At 39.9% G+C, this 15,935-nt stretch overlaps 1 protein-coding gene and 1 long non-coding RNA gene across 2 annotated transcripts; one reads left to right on the forward strand and one right to left on the reverse strand.

Moving 5' to 3' along the window:
* Window positions 1–49: 49 nt before the first annotated feature.
* LOC146684587 (uncharacterized) lies at window positions 50–2,368 on the reverse strand. Its single transcript, XR_014917166.1, has 5 exons — window positions 2,342–2,368; window positions 1,064–1,343; window positions 872–903; window positions 717–786; window positions 50–525 (listed from the first exon to the last, which is right to left on the reverse strand). It is a non-coding gene; the product is annotated as an uncharacterized LOC146684587 (long non-coding RNA).
* Window positions 1,925–9,791, forward strand: wdr13 (WD repeat domain 13). The gene is made up of 10 exons (XM_085443892.1): window positions 1,925–1,986; window positions 2,503–2,590; window positions 2,718–2,949; window positions 3,359–3,468; window positions 3,724–3,854; window positions 3,948–4,255; window positions 6,499–6,679; window positions 6,828–6,969; window positions 7,122–7,240; window positions 8,900–9,791. The coding sequence occupies exons 2-10, from the start codon at window positions 2,550–2,552 to the stop codon at window positions 9,082–9,084; spliced, it is 1,449 nt and encodes a 482-aa protein (XP_085300018.1). The 5' UTR covers window positions 1,925–1,986; window positions 2,503–2,549; the 3' UTR covers window positions 9,085–9,791.
* Window positions 9,792–15,935: the final 6,144 nt, after the last annotated feature.

Genomic DNA, 15,935 nt, shown 5'->3' on the forward strand with positions numbered 1-15,935 from the left:
TTTGTTTTCTTTTTAAAAAAACAAATGCCATAAAAACATGGACTGCTGTAATAAATAACTGTTTATTTTAGTGATTTACAAAAATAATGTATCAACTGTTACAAAGTCAATCATGGCATTAGGGTGAGTTGAGAAGGACTGCATGATTTTTTTGATTTTATTTTTTGATCTTTAAGCAAAGATCTGGTCAAACCTGGAGTCTATTTCTGAGCATCCAATAAGCTAAAGAGGACAATGTCAGGAAGGTGACAGAAAAAGGTTGAACGACAGATGGTGATGGATGGAGATCAGGTTAAATTTTTTTTTTTTGCCACTGCCAGGGGTGAGCATATGCTGTATTGCCAGGCCACACAACAGCACAGTCTGCAGGCTCTGGGGAAAAGAGCAAAATGGAGGGAAGGGGAGGTGCGCTCAGCCCTGTCTGCCCCGAGGACCCCCATGTTTACGACGGCAAGACCCAAGCAGTGTCTCCAAAGCCATCTTCACAAATGCCTGGAAGTTATTGCTTCTCTCCCTTCGGCTGTCCTGCGAGGGGGTAAAACACAGACAGATACCTTCACTGGGGACACAGCACTTCATTTCACCCCTATGTGCCACATGTAGGGGATTTCATATGCTGCTCCAATCTGTCAAAATCAAGTCTGCACAAAATAAATGTCTTTTCTAATTATTATTAATATTTTTCTTTAAATAATATAGTTAATATAAATGCTTACCTCCTTGCTTCTTGTTATCATCTCCTTTCTGATCACCTTTCTTCGGCTGCTCTTTAGGACTCTGAGGTTGCTGTGAAATTAAAGTAAAACGAATAAACTCAAGCAGCACAAAATGCAGATTGAGACAAGAGTTAGAATAATAATGACATTCCTACCTTGGTAGTTGACTTCTTGTCCGACTTATTACCTGAAAATGGCACAAATATTCAGATTAGTTTTAAACATTTGGCAGCAAGGCCAACTTTTCTGTAGCTTTTGCTGATTTTATTGGACATGGAGCTCTGGTATGCAAATAAATTAAAATATATTTTTGTATTATTAGGGTTTTTTTGTTGCATGCTACTAACCTTTTGTTCCTGGCATTTTGGCTATCCTCCAGAGTCGATGGTGGGGGTTTTTTGAGAATGCAGTGCTTAATGTGGTGTTCAGCTCGGTCATTTATGGCCCGTGCTTGTGAATGGCTCTGTCACTGGGGCCCCTTCGAGAAAGAGCACCATGAACAAGCAAAGAGCCCCGTCAGCTTAGCAGCACGCCCTACAGCTCTGCAGGTCTTTGCTGAGCCAGGCGAAACCTCGGAGCTGACCTTGTAATACTGCCATTGTGAACCCACTGGAACCATGTGTTCACCTATTGTGCATGGCAAGAAAGTATTTTCATCATATTACAGGCAAAGTGATCATGTTTTTTTTTTTTATTATTGTTGTCATTTTTCGGCTAAGTCATGGATCACACTTCCTCCCACATTGATAGAAGGTAACACTTTGTCCTTAGAAATTTAAATGTTTCTGCTACATATTGTTACACTGAATTGGCCTCCAGCCTTGTCAGCACTTTAGGAGTGGATGGTTTTGGCAGGGATCATTAAGTTATACTCAGATTTGCAATGCTTTGCATTTTCTGTGTGGACTAGTAAAATATTGCTGATATTAATCAATTGATTATTTTGCTTCTCAGCGGGTCAAAGTGATCACCATAATGCAACCAAACCATGCATAGTTTTTTCCTATAAGTAAACAAATATAAAGCCCTAATATTTTATTGATTTCTGAATAAAAAAAAACCTATAGCCGTGTACTTAATGAGTTAATGGACTGTTAGATCTTTTGCACCTCAGTCGATCCATGGTCGGTTAATTATTTTGAATGTAACGTTAAATGTAAACGCTGTGAATCATCATCCGGATTCAGCAGCTCCACATCAGTGACTGGGCTGGTTACAGTGTGTCACGTGATTTGACAGAAAAAGCAGCGATGGAGAAAAGCTAAGGAAGGTGAGCGATTTCTAGCCGTATTTTACTGAGTTTCTTTGCTCTGTGATCACCAGTCATGTCTTATACGCTGTATTAAATTGTTAGCTCCTAGACTGTGTGTCTAAGCTGAAAATTGAACGGGAAAGTGTTTTTTATGAGCAGTAGTCGCATATGATGTTGTGGCTAACTTGCTAAATGACAGGCTAGCGCTAGTTTAGCTCGTCTGCTTACATTGTTTCGAGAAAATAAAAGCGGAAACCGTTCAGCAGATTATGTCGGTTCTCCTTACGGATTGTTTTCTAGTGTCAAACTCGCATTGCATAACATTTCAGTAACACAACCATTCATTTGCAATTAGAATTTGAATCATTGCTACCTTTGACGCTGAGGATGTGATGGTGGGGGTAATATTTCAGTTTTATCAGCGCATCATTAATACTAGCTTGTCTTTTTTCGACCTCATACAGTTGGTACATGCTATTTTTTTTTCCGTTAAAGTTGCTAATAATGTGAATTTTGTGTTGTGTCTTGTGACAGGTATCTGCCCTGGTAGTGGCTTCCTTTTTACCCAGAGTGCTTGTGGAATGGCAGCAGTTTGGCAGCAGGTGTTGGCAGTGGACGCAAGGTGAGACTCAGTCAGGCAGCTGGCTTTAATAGTCCAAACTGATGACGAAGCCATTCAGACGTGTAATTGTATATGGATCATTTGTGAGTTATTGCCTGTGCTGTGTCATTTCTTTCCCCTTTTCCAGGTACAATGCTTACCGCACGCCTACCTTCCCACAGTTCCGAACTCAGTACATCCGCCGACGCAGCCAGCTGCTCAGAGAGAACGCCAAGTGTGGCTTTGAGCCAGGGCTGCGCAGGCAGTACCTGAAGCTGCGCAGTCAGCTGCTGGCCCTGCGCTACGGGCCCCTGTCTGAGCAGAGCAGCTTCAGGGCCAGCAGTGTGCGCAGCTCCCGCACCACACTGGACCGAATGGAGGTCAGACCCAAAGAAATAGAAAGGGCAGGAAAAGTAGAACAGGCGAGAGAGTAGGCGGGTGTGGTTGCACTAATTTGGGGGGAAAAGATTTTAAAATAACTTAAAGCTGGAAAGGAAGTTTAGGATATAAGAGCCATCTGGAAGGCTTAATGTGAGTTTTGATCAGTGAGCAACATAGCCAAGCAACACTTTGGTTGCCCGTTCATATTAAACTGAGCAGCTTGGTTGAAATTGCTGGCATTGCCCATGTAAGTGGGCAGTATCAGTAACTTGAAAATGCATGGTAATTTCAACAAGTTTTCAACATTTCGTGGTTGTTTTTGTTTCATGATTGTTTGAGGTCTTGAGTTCTTGCACTCACTCCTTTGAGGTTCTTTCTCTCTCTGCGGCCCCTTCTGCTCTCTGTCAGGACTTTGAGGAGGACCCCCGTGCCCAAGGGGCTCGTGGTCATCGCCGGTCTGTCAGTAGAGGCTCGTACCAGCTACAGGCCCAGATGAACAGAGCCGTCTACGATGAGAGGTACCCAGAAGAGTGCACTCAGAGACCAGCTCACATCCAGCATTTTGTCTCATTGCTTTAAGCAATTAAATTCATTTTTGATTTACTTCTGCTATGAGTAGATGCGTTAGTTTAGATTTACTGGCCGTAATTCTAGTTATGTGGCACTGAGTAATGACTGGATCTCTTATATTGAGTGGTCAGCTGTAGGCAAGGGTTGTGAGGTGTGTTTTATTGATTATGTGCTTACGTGACAGTTTTTATTTGTGACCTCAGGCCTCCGGGCAGTTTGGTGCCCACCTCAGTGGCAGAGGCCAGTCGTGCCATGGCAGGAGACACAACATTGAGTGAAAATTATGCTTTTGCTGGCATGCACCACATATTTGATCAACATGTCGACTCTGCTGGTAGGTAAATGGTTTTGAATTCATTATAATCAATGTGTATACACTGAAAATCTCCATGTATTCCACGCTTCTGTCCTCTTTTTGTTCTTTAAGTTCCACGTTTGCAGTTTGCCAATGATGACAAGCACCTCCTTGCTTGCTGCTCACTGGATGGCACTCTGTCCATTATGACACTCTCACCACCTCCTCCCAGTGTGAAGGTGACCCTAAAAGGTCATGGAGGTCCAGTTACAGACTTTGCCTGGTCTCTGAGCAATGACATCATTGTGTCGACATCGCTGGACGGGACACTCCGTATTTGGAATACAGAGGATGGCCGGTGCATCCGAGAGGTCAGAGACCCAGAATCCAGCGAGTTGCTCTGCTGCACCTTCCAACCCATGAATAATAACCTTACTGTGGTGAGTCCCATATTACATGTGATATAAAAAGATAATACCACAAAACAAAGAAAGTTGAACTGAAATAAAAGTTACTTTTGAAAATCACCTTGAATGAAAGACTAAAATGTGAAAGATGACTAAATAACCGAGGCTAATTGAGTACAGTGAACTCATTATTGTGTTCAAGAAGCCAGTTTGAGAGGATTTGAGTTTTTTAACATGGCGTGTTATCATCAGCTATCAGAAGACGGGTACACTGTTCATAAATGGATGGACATGGTCATCTACAATACTCAGGCTGTGGTGTTTAAACGAAGCTTAACCCTTTAGAACCTACCATAGAACCAAGTCCGCCAGAGCTTATTTTTATATTTTTACATGCTGTAGGGAGCAGTTCAAGTTGCTATACATCAATACAACCATTATAGCCCAAATTTTAATAATATCTATGCATTAAGTCCATAGTAACTACATAAATTGCAAATAAGTGCAATAAACTACAAAAAAAATTGAAAATCATTTTTTTACACATATTTCTAGTTAGAGAAATTTCTAGTTTCTAGTTATATACTGCAGGGAAAACGAAAAAATAAATATTATCATGCAAATTTGCAAAAAAAACAGCATGTGCATTATTATAAACTATTTCCAGCAGTACAATTTGAGTTTTAAGCATCCCAGAAACGATACAGAAAAGCATGAAGTCAAACATAAAAAACACCAGTGTAGGCTTATAAGGCCCTGAAGGTAAAAAACTAAATTTTCACAAAATTGATGCCACTTCCGGTTTCGGGCAGGTATTGGCGGATGTGTGATAGTTCGCGCTGACGTCTATTCCCACGTAGGAAGTGTTATGAACAGCTGATTGGATCAGCAAAGCCTGTTTCTGGAATATTATATTGTTGTTGCTGCAAGTGCTTTTTATGCAATCTTTGCAAAGCTATATGTGGAAGGAAACCTAGGACAAACTGATGGCATAAGTTGTAAGTACAACTCCTCCGGTTTCAAATGCAAAAAAAATTATTGCGCTAGCTTACGTGGTTCCAGTTCATTTAAAAATAGTTACGCAAAATGGAGCATGCCTGCTCCGATTGGTTTTAAAGGGTTAATTGGTGCTAAGTGGATCCAGTGTGGTGCTTCCATAGTTTAGCCTTTCTGATGCTTGGTTTGAACTTTAGCAGGTTGTCTTGACCAAGTCTGTATGCCTAAATACATTGAACTGATGCCATGTGATTTGTCTTAGCAAACAGTTGAAAAAGTGTGCCTAATAAAGTGGTTGCTGAGCATATATCCTTGGTTGCAGAGGATATAATTGATGTATTTTATTTTGCATTATTTTGCTTTAATGTGTATTGTTTGAAAGGATTAAAGGGATTAGTTGCTGAAAATATTACAATAAATGATGGCTTTCTTTGAAATTCCTAAAGGATCTTAAAGCAAGGTGGATGAATGACAGTCAATAATGTGTGAGTGTGTAGACTGGATGCATGTTCTCTTATTGGGTGATAAATATAACATTTAAAATTGAAATTCAAAATTTCAGGGGCTCGGACTTTAGTTGCAGGCTTCACATTGAATGTGCGTGCTAGTTTTTAGTTGTTGTTAAGATATGTTAAGACGAGACACTAGTTAAACCTGAACAATAACTGTGTAGTCCGTCACCAGATGTCTGCTTACACCTTTACTGTTTTCCGCATGCTTAAAGTCACACTTCAGTTATCCGACACTTTTGGTAAAGGCTGAAAGAAATTACCTTTCTGAGTAACCTCAAGGGACATTTACAGCTTTTATTTCCTTCAAACTTCATAGCGCGCTCTGAAATTAATTCATTGTCACATTTATTCCAGATGTTTCCCCTTTTGTGAGTAAAGTCTAAATTAAGCCTTTCATGCTGAGGCAATAACCTCCAAAGAGAACCCTTTTATCCCAGTCTCAATAACTAAATGAATACTTCCACTGTGCAGACATTGATTAAAATTTTAGAATGAAATGTCAGCCTTTGTGAAGTGGTCAATGTGACGGATAATTTGGATTTCACTTAGCTGTTTGATGACAAATACTTTAACGGATGTACAGAATGTAAGCTGAAAGACGTGTTGTCACAGCAGTGTCCATTTATGCCTCATTAAATATAACATGAGAAAGATAAATTTGGGTTTCGCAGGTTAAATTACAACAGAAAGAAATGGTGCACACTGTCAGTTTCTCCGTGTAGCGCTGTGGAATTATTAAAGGTCTTCATTCCCGGATCTGTGTTCCAGGTGGGAAACAGCAAGCACCACCTGCAGGTGGTGAACATCTCCACTGGGAAGAAGGTGAAGGGGGGCTCCAGTAAGCTGACAGGCCGCGTGCTGTCTCTCTCCTTTGATGCTCCAGGGAAGATCCTTTGGGCCGGTGATGACAGGGGGAGCATCTTCTCTTTCCTCTTTGACATGGCCACAGGTACACCTACCACATTTACATTTGGAAAAGGGCCACATTAGAAATTATAATGAGTTTTTCTCTGAAGAGTATGTCTGCTCTGGAGGGTCAGCAGCTGATCTGTTTCTGTCGGTCTTTGCTGGTTTTGTTCCTCCCGACCCAACCACAGGGAAGCTTACTAAAGCCAAGCGTCTGGTGGTGAGTGAAGGCAGCTCTATCTGCAGCATATCCGCTCGTTCCTGGATTAGCCGAGAGGCCAGAGACCCCTCGCTGCTGGTTAACGCCTGTGTCAATAAGCTTCTGCTGTACAGGTCAGTCTGCAAGATCAAGTCACTGTTAATTAATAAGCAGCTTTGTTTCCACTGTGCAGATTTTAAAGCTGTAACATGTTTACTTGTAATATCTGTTTGTGATTATGCTGTTACGCTGAATTTGACCAGTTATGACACCTTCACATTGGCAGGGTGGTAGACAACGAGGGAACACTACAGCTGAAGAGAAGCTTCCCCATCCAGCATGGATCCCAGCTCGTTCATAGCATCTTCTGCCCCCTCATGTCTTTCAGACAGGGGGCCTGTGTGGGTAAGAAGTCTCCCAGTGTTCCTGCTGTAATATTTGAATACAAAATTAGACCATAGTTTATATCCTGCTGCAGGCAATTCAGTGTAAAACACTGACCAAAATAGCATACCACTGCCTCTGGAATAAAACAACAAAAAAAAAAAGACAATTTTTGAGAGAGAGAGAGTACTTTTCCTATGAAGTAAATTGCTAACATGAGACCAGCACGGTTGCAGTGAACCTGTTATGCTTTTATTTATTTTCTTAATTTTCCTTAATTTTAGATTTATGGAAGTTTATAGCAAAAATGAGCCGAGTTTAAAATATGCATGTCCAACCTCTGAAAGCCAGAAGCTCAGGCTATTTCATGTCTTAAAATAGATACTTTCACACATTTATTTAGAAGGTGCTTGCCAGCATTTAAGAGTTCAGTAGAATTTACCCATAAAATATGTGACAACATGAAAGAACTATCTGTGTTTTTGCTGTTTTTCCTGTTTTCAAGAAAAGCATGCAAAACACAGATAGTTCTGTAAATAAATGAAAATGAGTTCTAGTGCTAATCCTCCAGGGAAGTTGGTTTGTCAAGTCATTTGAGATTAGAATCAAAGGTATAATCAGTATTCAAGGAATATTCCAATATTTCCCTTGTGATGATCAACTAATATTTCTGCTCATCCTCACTCAGGCTTCATACTGCTCTAAATGCTTGGTTTAGTCAGGAGAAGAGCTCAAATGGCCTCAGAAAGTGGATGAACTGAGATTATTTTAAACTGTGACTCATCTAAAGCTACTCTGGTCATGTAAAGTCCAAGGACAGAAATATGGAGCCTGTGTGTGGATCCCCTTTTATAAACTATAATGCTGCTCAACCTCAAAGTCTGTCCTTGCTAGATTTAATGGTTTATTTTCGATCTATCAATCATTTTTAAGACTTGTTTTTATTATTAGGTTTGTGTCTCCAGGCAAACTACTGTTAGTTAACCTAATGATTCTTATTGGCCTGTTATTCTTATTATTTGTTGTTGTATATAGAAAAAGAAGATGGAAAGTATAAAGAGACTCTTAAAGATATAAAAGAAATGTTTGAATAAGTTCAGTTAAAATCAGTTGTGTTTATATAGCACCAAATGAGAGAACAGAGAAAACATCAACCATCAGACAATTCCCTTTGAGCAAGCACTTGGTGACAGTGGGAAGGAAAAACTCCCTTTTAACAGGAAGGAACCTCCAGCAGAACAAGGCTCAGGGAGTATAATTTTATTTTCAGGTGGTCATGCAACATCTGTCTGTTTAAATCTGTCAGCAAGCTAAGTCATCAACATTTATGAATAAGCTCAACCTTCATTAAGCGCTCTCCTTCGTGTATAGCCTGTGTTACTTTCTCTTCATGCTGGAAGTGGAAAATAAACAAGCTGTGTGTCTCCGTCCTCTTGTCAGGCGCAGTGTGTGACCACCTGTGCATTTCTGATTTCGCCCAGTATGCATTAGAGTGTGCAGATAATTCTGTGTTGATTCTACTTTCTGCTGGAAAGAGAAAAAAATATATAATATACATCCTGTTGTTGTCACAGTAATTAGTGTGCACCTTGCCTAGAGACAATCCCAAATTAAATCTTCTCAAGCTGTCCTTGTAATGTCTCCACGCCATTTCTTTTTGTGTTTCTCCCTCTGCTGCAGTGACTGGCAGCGAGGATGGCTGCGTCTACTTCTTCGATGTCGAGCGCAACACCAAGGCGATAGTAAACAAGCTGCAGGGTCATGGGGGTCCAGTGTTGGATGTCAGCTTCAACTGCGACGAGAGTTTACTTGCATCTGCTGATTCCACCGGCATGGTCATCATCTGGAGGCGTGAGCAAAAGTGACTGATCCACTAATGAAAAAAACCATGTTAAAAATTAAAAAAAGCTTCCATCCACTGCATATAAAAAGCCTGCTGCTCCTTAACCGTCCAATAACAAGTCTTTAGATTTTCACTGGAATGTAACAGGCTGCGTCAAATGTTTAATGTAATGATACTCAAGTGCAATCAGAACGCCATGCTGTGTAGGTAGGGATGTCTTAGAAATTCATGGTGTGGGAGGTGGGCTGTGTGTGTCAGTGCTCCTACAGCTGCAGCTGAGAAATGGCTTTTTCTTTTTTTTTCTTTGGTTTGTAAAGAATGAACGAGCACTAATACCATGCATGTGTCATGGCTGACCTCAAGTTGGGTGGATACGACCTACTTCATGTGAAGAGAACACATAATTTTCCAAAAAAAACAAAACAAAAAACACTTTATATCACACTGACAGTCCCTCTGGCATAGATCTAGTTCACTATTTATGTAACTGTTATTCAATCAGTGTAATCAAGTGTAGTAAAATGGCCTTATTTGCTTTCAGTTGCTGTTTTGCATTTGAGACCATGTGCATGAAACTGAAATCCGGATCAGGCATATCAAATCATGACAAAAAAGATTAAAGGGTGTTTGTACTTAACCTGTATGTGTGTGCGTGTATACTCGGGTCAAGCTGGTTGCTGATTCATTTAATTTATTTCACAAATCCACAATAAACTATTGTAAATGTCAGTTGCCTTTGCTGCCTTTTTCATGGCATACATGGATCTCGGTATAATTGGAAACGGAAATGTGCATACCAGAGGTGCTCAGAGTAGTAAAGTGGTCAAACCTACAGTGTAGGAGAATATTAGTCATAGTGTGGGTCTTCAAGATCTACACTGGAACAGTCATTTCTGGTGTTCAGAGATGGTTTATTGTATATGGAGAGTAGGGCTGCCACGATTAGTCGACTAGTCACGATTACGTCGACTATCAAAATCGTCGACGACTGATTTAATAGTCGACGCGTCTTTTGAAGCTTTGTAAGATCCTGAAAAACGCAGGAATAAGTAGCAGGATTTAAGAGTGTAATAACGGACTGAAACAGAAGGTGGCAGCACTGCATGTACAAGGATACCAGCTGCCGTTAAACCCCGAAGAAGAAGAAGCAGCGTCCCAGAATTCATAGCGCAGCCCAGCGCAGTTTCCAACAATGGTGGCAGCTAGTTAGTTTTAATATTGCTCTTATTATTCTTTCTGGGTCACAAAATAAACATTTAACATATTTTCAGGCGAGAATGTAGCTGTGTAAACCTCAAATATCTGCTCAGTTTATCAAGACACCGCATATTTTCAAAAGCGCTCCGACGTTTTCGGAGACGTCTGTTACCCACTAGCTCGATAGCTAGCCGGGGGCTAGGCTAACTAGAGCCGTGAGAACACCGGACTCCCGGCAAATCGTTTTCAAACCCACCGCCGTCTTTCGCTACTCAGGTTAAACATGATATATGAGTCACTTAGATAACTTAAAAATGTAATTGTTTGGCTTTTTTTAGTATTTCATTTGTTCCTGAGTAAATCGGTTTGGCTGAGATTAAAGTTATAGTTTTTACACAGCTGAATAAACGTCAAGCAGACAGCTGATCATCAGAAGTGTGAGATGCTGGAGAATTTACTCCGGTGTCCTGTTATATTTTAGATAGCAAGGAGTTTATTAAACTTCACCGAAACAATCTGCAAATTTCATTAAAATTTAATAAACTATCATCTTGTCTTTATTTTTAGTTAGCACATACCTTAAACAGTTAAAGCTGTAAGCTAATGATAGTTATATAAGAGCAGATGCTGCTGGTGCAATAAGCTGTACGTTTTACCTCCAATGGATGATGATCTGATTAGTCGACTAATCGCAAAAATAATCAGTGACTAGTTGACTATCAAAATAACCGTTTGTGGCAGCCCTAATGGAGAGCGGTAAATTCTTCTCTGGGTATAAAGGTCATCCTACCAACATGGTCTTAAAGACTAAAATATAACATAGTTCATCAATCTGGTGGCAAAATGCACTGGATAGATTGCTATTCAGTAAAAAGGACTAGATGTTACAGTCCCTGATAATGCATGGGGACTGTAACATCTAGTCCTTTTTACTGAATAGCAATCTATCCAGTGATCTTGACTTTTCTGATCTTGGTTGATTTTGCATTCTGCCTTAATGCTGAGTGAAATCGATCCCAGCAGGTGGCTGTCCCTCCCTGAGGGACGGCTGGTTCTGCCAGAGGTTTCTTCCTGTTAAAAGGGATTTTTTTCCCTTCTCACTGTCGCCAAGTGCTTGCTCCAACGGTGTTCTTTTCATTGTTGGGGTTTTCTGTTTTCTTTGTATTATTGTGGGGACTGTACTTTACAATATGAAGTGCCTTGAGGCGACTGGTGTTGTGATTTGACACAAATAAAACTGGATATTGAATTGAAATATCTCAAAAATCTCTATACCTTAAATATTTTGTATCACTTGTGGATGACTTTCACTTTGGTGATTGCCCTCTTTCTTTTGCTAATCTAATAAGAAATGTAATCAGATTCTTGATAACCATGGTTCCATATTTATAAGCCAATCCATTACATACACCTGGGCAACTAATTGTTAATGCAAATCTCTAACCAGCCAATCACAGGGCAGTAACACTTAGACACAGTCAAGCTGACATGCTGAAGTTCAAAACGTGTAACAAAATGGGGAAGAAAGATGATTCAAGCGACTTTGGACGTAATGTGGTTTTTTGTCCCAGATGGGTTGGTCTGGGTATTTCAGAAACTGCTGATCTGCTGGGTTTTTCCCACACAGCCATCTTTTATAGACAATCATGTGAGAAAGAGAAAATATCCAGTGAATGGCAGTTCTCTGGGTGAAAAAACCTGCTTTGAGTTGATAAAGGCAACAGTAACTCAAATAACAACACGTTACAACTGAGGTATGTAGAAGAGCACTGCTGAACACACACTACTTCTAACCTTGAAGTAGATGGCCTAGATAGCAGAAGACCACACTGGGTGGCACTCCTGTCAGCTCAGAATGGGAAACTGAGGCTACAATTTGCATAGCATTAACAAAATTGAGTAACAGAAGATTGCTAAAACATTGCCTGGTCTGATGAATCTCAATTGCTGTTGCAACTGGGCTCAGAACTGGGTGTAAACGGCATGAAAACATGGATCCACCCTGCCTTGTGTCAGTGGTTCAGGCTGCTGCAGGTGGTGGTCTGGTGTGGGGAATATTTTCTTGGCACACTTTGGGCCTCTTAGCAACAACTGAGCATTGTTTAAACAAAACAGCGTGACAACACCGAGTTTTGCTGCTGTACTCATCTTCTGACGACTGCTTCCAGCAGCATAAAGCGCCATGTCACGAAGCTCAAACTGTCATAAACTGGTTTCACAGTCACCAGATCTCAATCCAATAGAGGACATCTGCCATGTAGTGGAACAGGAGATTCACACCATGGATGCACAGCTGACAAATCTACACTGTGATGCTATCATGTCAACGTGGACCAAAGTCTCTGAGGAAAGCTTCCAGCATCTCGTTGAATCTGTGCTACAAAGAATTAAGGCAGTTCTATAAGCAAACAAGTGGCCAGTGAGTGTATCTTGTTCCAGTTTGGCATCAAATTAAACACTAGAACTGCTGTCACTTTTTAATCTGATCACCATGTTAGCATGTTGATATTAGCAGTGAATTTGAAGCACTGCTGAGTACTGTTATTAGGGAAGTTCCTTTATGTAAGTTGTCACAAATTGCTCACATTATCAATATAGTGCTTTTGTCAATACTTCCTCTTTCTTTCTGATCCTTTAACTGATGTTATTCTTCTGAGCATCCTGTGAAACATTTATCACACTGATCTGTATCCCAAATACTTTTTTTTTAGTCACTCACTCACGACGGCTATATTTGGTGTGGGACATAATTATTTGATCCCCTGATGAATTTGTAAATTTGCTCACTTACAAAGAAATGAACTCCAGTTTTCATGGTAGCTTGATTTTGATTTTGATTTTTGGGGGGAGTCACAAGAAATCAACCAAAAATCCTCATTACGGAAAAAGTTCTAAACTGAATTTTTGGTTGATGTTCTGTTTCACTCCATTAAAATGAAACAACCATATAATTAGAGTCTGTTCATTTCTTTGTAAGTGAGCAAACTTACAAATTCAACACGAGATTAAATAATAATTTCCCCCTCTTTAGATGTACAACTTGAAGACTCATAATATTTAAGCTCCACTGAAAACAGTGTTTAGTGGAGTTAACTCGTCTTTTCTGAGGAAGTGTAGCAACACTTACAGGCCTTTGTTGGTTGTGTGAGGTCAGAGGACTGGTTAGAATGGCCTCACTGGCCATGGTGGTGTCACGCTTGTTGATTATTTTTGTGTGGCTAGTTTAACTAAACATTAGTTGCTTTTATTTTAATTTAGATAATGTTTCTAAAATTTAAATGGGTGAAAATATTATAGAATTTGCAGTAAAAAGAACTATTAGAAAAAATAATATTAAAATGACTGCACACCCCTGCATTGGAAATCACTGCGCTCACAAATTGTGACTGCAGTTTGCATTGCAGTCTCTACACAGTGCAGAGAAAAGAAAGAAATTACCAAGTGAAAAAGAGATTGAATTAAAGTAATTGAAAAGCACAGCGTTCAAAGGAACCTGTAGTTTCAAAATTTCCAGCACAGCACTTTCACACGATTACATTCTTCTCAAGGTTGGTAAGGAGTTTGCGACATGCAAGTTTGGATACACTGCAAGGAAGGAACACCGGCTTTGTTTGAAGCAGCCATGATAGGTGCTGATCAAAAACAAACAAACAAAAAAAAAGAGAATTGTCTATGAGGTCAACACAAAACTTCACCCGCGTGACCACATGTTTTCTGATAGGACAGTGCAACAAGGCCTATGCAGCACTCTGCATCCTCAGAACGTACAGCGGGCGGGGGTGAGCTTTCACAAATGAGTAATACCGCCTATGTTGTTGTGAATCTTGGAGAGAAGTGGGAATAAAACTAAAAATAAGCGCTTAGATGAATCTTCAGCATCAGTTCTGGGGAGACAGAGAGGCACAGTTGGATGCAACCTGTTAAACCTGGACTATTTAGAGGGCGTTCACACAATTGATGCTGCTCACTATAGAACCATCCTTTTCATCAGCTTGAGCACAGCAATTAAGACAAAGGAAATTATCTCTCATTCAAATTTAAAATATAGGCTAATTGTTTATCAAGACATTACATAACCACACAGTGACTGGATTTCAATCATGTCCTAATTACAACAATGAAGTATTTTTCTTCCAAGCCATCCATTTTCTTTTAACATGTCAGAAGCACTTCTGTTGCATAAGGCTTGCTGTACATGTGGAATCTGTATGAGCTGGGGGTTTTTTTACACTACATTGATGTTTCTTATCCTGCAGAGGAGTTAACCATAAAGTATATCCAAAATTATTTTCTATGATCGTATGTCTACTATTCGTTTAGGATCCTGATACTTGTAGAGATATTGATCCAAATATCTTAACATGAGCACTAATTCTGCCTATTTTAAAATATAAAATCTTTTGAGGGATTAGATACCCCTTAAAACCCTTTCTGCAGTTTGCACAAAAGATTCAACAGCTGCCACTTGAAAACGGTAGGTGAAAGAAAAAGCTACTTTTAATTTACATAATTTATACAGCGGCCGTTTTTTCAGTTTTCTGCTGTATTAATTGTTATCTCTTAGAATACACCATACAATCTAACCAATACAGAAATACTAATGATTATGAAATTACTGCAACCCATCATATCCAGAGGTTACTCCTGTGCATGACCATTAGTATAAAAGAAAATAACACAGTATTCCACTTTCAAATGGATCCATTTCATTCATTCAGTTGAGTACACTTTGAACCTTAAAGATTAGCTTCGTCTGGTATAAACAATAGTTTATTGTGACCTTATGAACATCCTAGAGTTGCATAACGTGACCTTTGGTTTTATTGCAGGAATGTTTCATTATATTCAAAAAGGCCAGTTAGGTTTTTCCTTATTTTCTGCATTTATGCACTGTTACAATAGAAGACGCTCATATTAGCGTCAAGGATAGGGGTAGCATATTTGCAAGTAATGTCTGTGATCCAAAAGCTCAGGCTTCAACTGATCTAAATGCTCTCTTTCTTACATTTCTGCTACCTTTGGCTCTCTGTGATGTCACCAAGATGATGAACCAAGTATAAGATAAATAGGGATTATTTCTAACACTAAATCATTCAAAGCTTCTCCAGAAGCGGCTTTGAATAAACATATGGAGGTGGAAATGAGCATTTAAGCTGCCTTTTTATGAAGCATCATCCACATCATCATTCACTGATGCACTTTATGGGCCTATCAGGTGTTTTCAGTCCCATTTTGAGTTACAAACCCTCTCTGGCATTAAAACTGTGCACCAGGAGCTTCATGGTTTTTGGTTTTCGTGGCTGAGAAGCTCCTGCAGGTGTGACGTGTAGGTGGGCTGGTACTTTTGTCCATATATTTTATGTTTTCAGTTCTTTTTTGTGTGTGACACCTGTCTCCACAGGTCTGAAATGCTACTGGAGAAGAAAATCACAAAATTTTTTGACTGTATAGTGATTGTTGATCAGTGCTCAGTGGAGGGGATGACTTTTTCATTTCATCCAGTGAAGTGTACAATGATAGACCGATGTGTCATAAATTCAGCTTTTTTGTATGTGTTCGAGAACAACAATGGACACAGGGTGCAATTTGTGCTGCACAAACTGTTAAGTGGCCTATTTTGTGTAAAGTGCTGTCCACTGGGCCCGTGTCGCAATCGAGACAGGTCATAAATCAGAA

The sequence above is a fragment of the Copadichromis virginalis genome, linkage group LG20, assembly GCF_057382275.1.
Source record: "Copadichromis virginalis isolate Kocher_CV1m ecotype Utaka linkage group LG20, C_Virginalis_male_GT1.1, whole genome shotgun sequence".
Taxonomy (NCBI): domain Eukaryota; kingdom Metazoa; phylum Chordata; class Actinopteri; order Cichliformes; family Cichlidae; genus Copadichromis; species Copadichromis virginalis.

Coding starts and splice junctions, on each gene's coding strand:
- wdr13 (XM_085443892.1), top strand. CDS start 2,550: ATGGCAGCAGTTTGGCAGCAGGTGTTGGCAGTGGACGCAAG. Junction 3,855..3,947: donor TCAACATGTCGACTCTGCTG/GTAGGTAAATGG, acceptor TTGTTCTTTAAG/TTCCACGTTTGCAGTTTGCC. Junction 6,680..6,827: donor CCTCTTTGACATGGCCACAG/GTACACCTACCA, acceptor ACCCAACCACAG/GGAAGCTTACTAAAGCCAAG.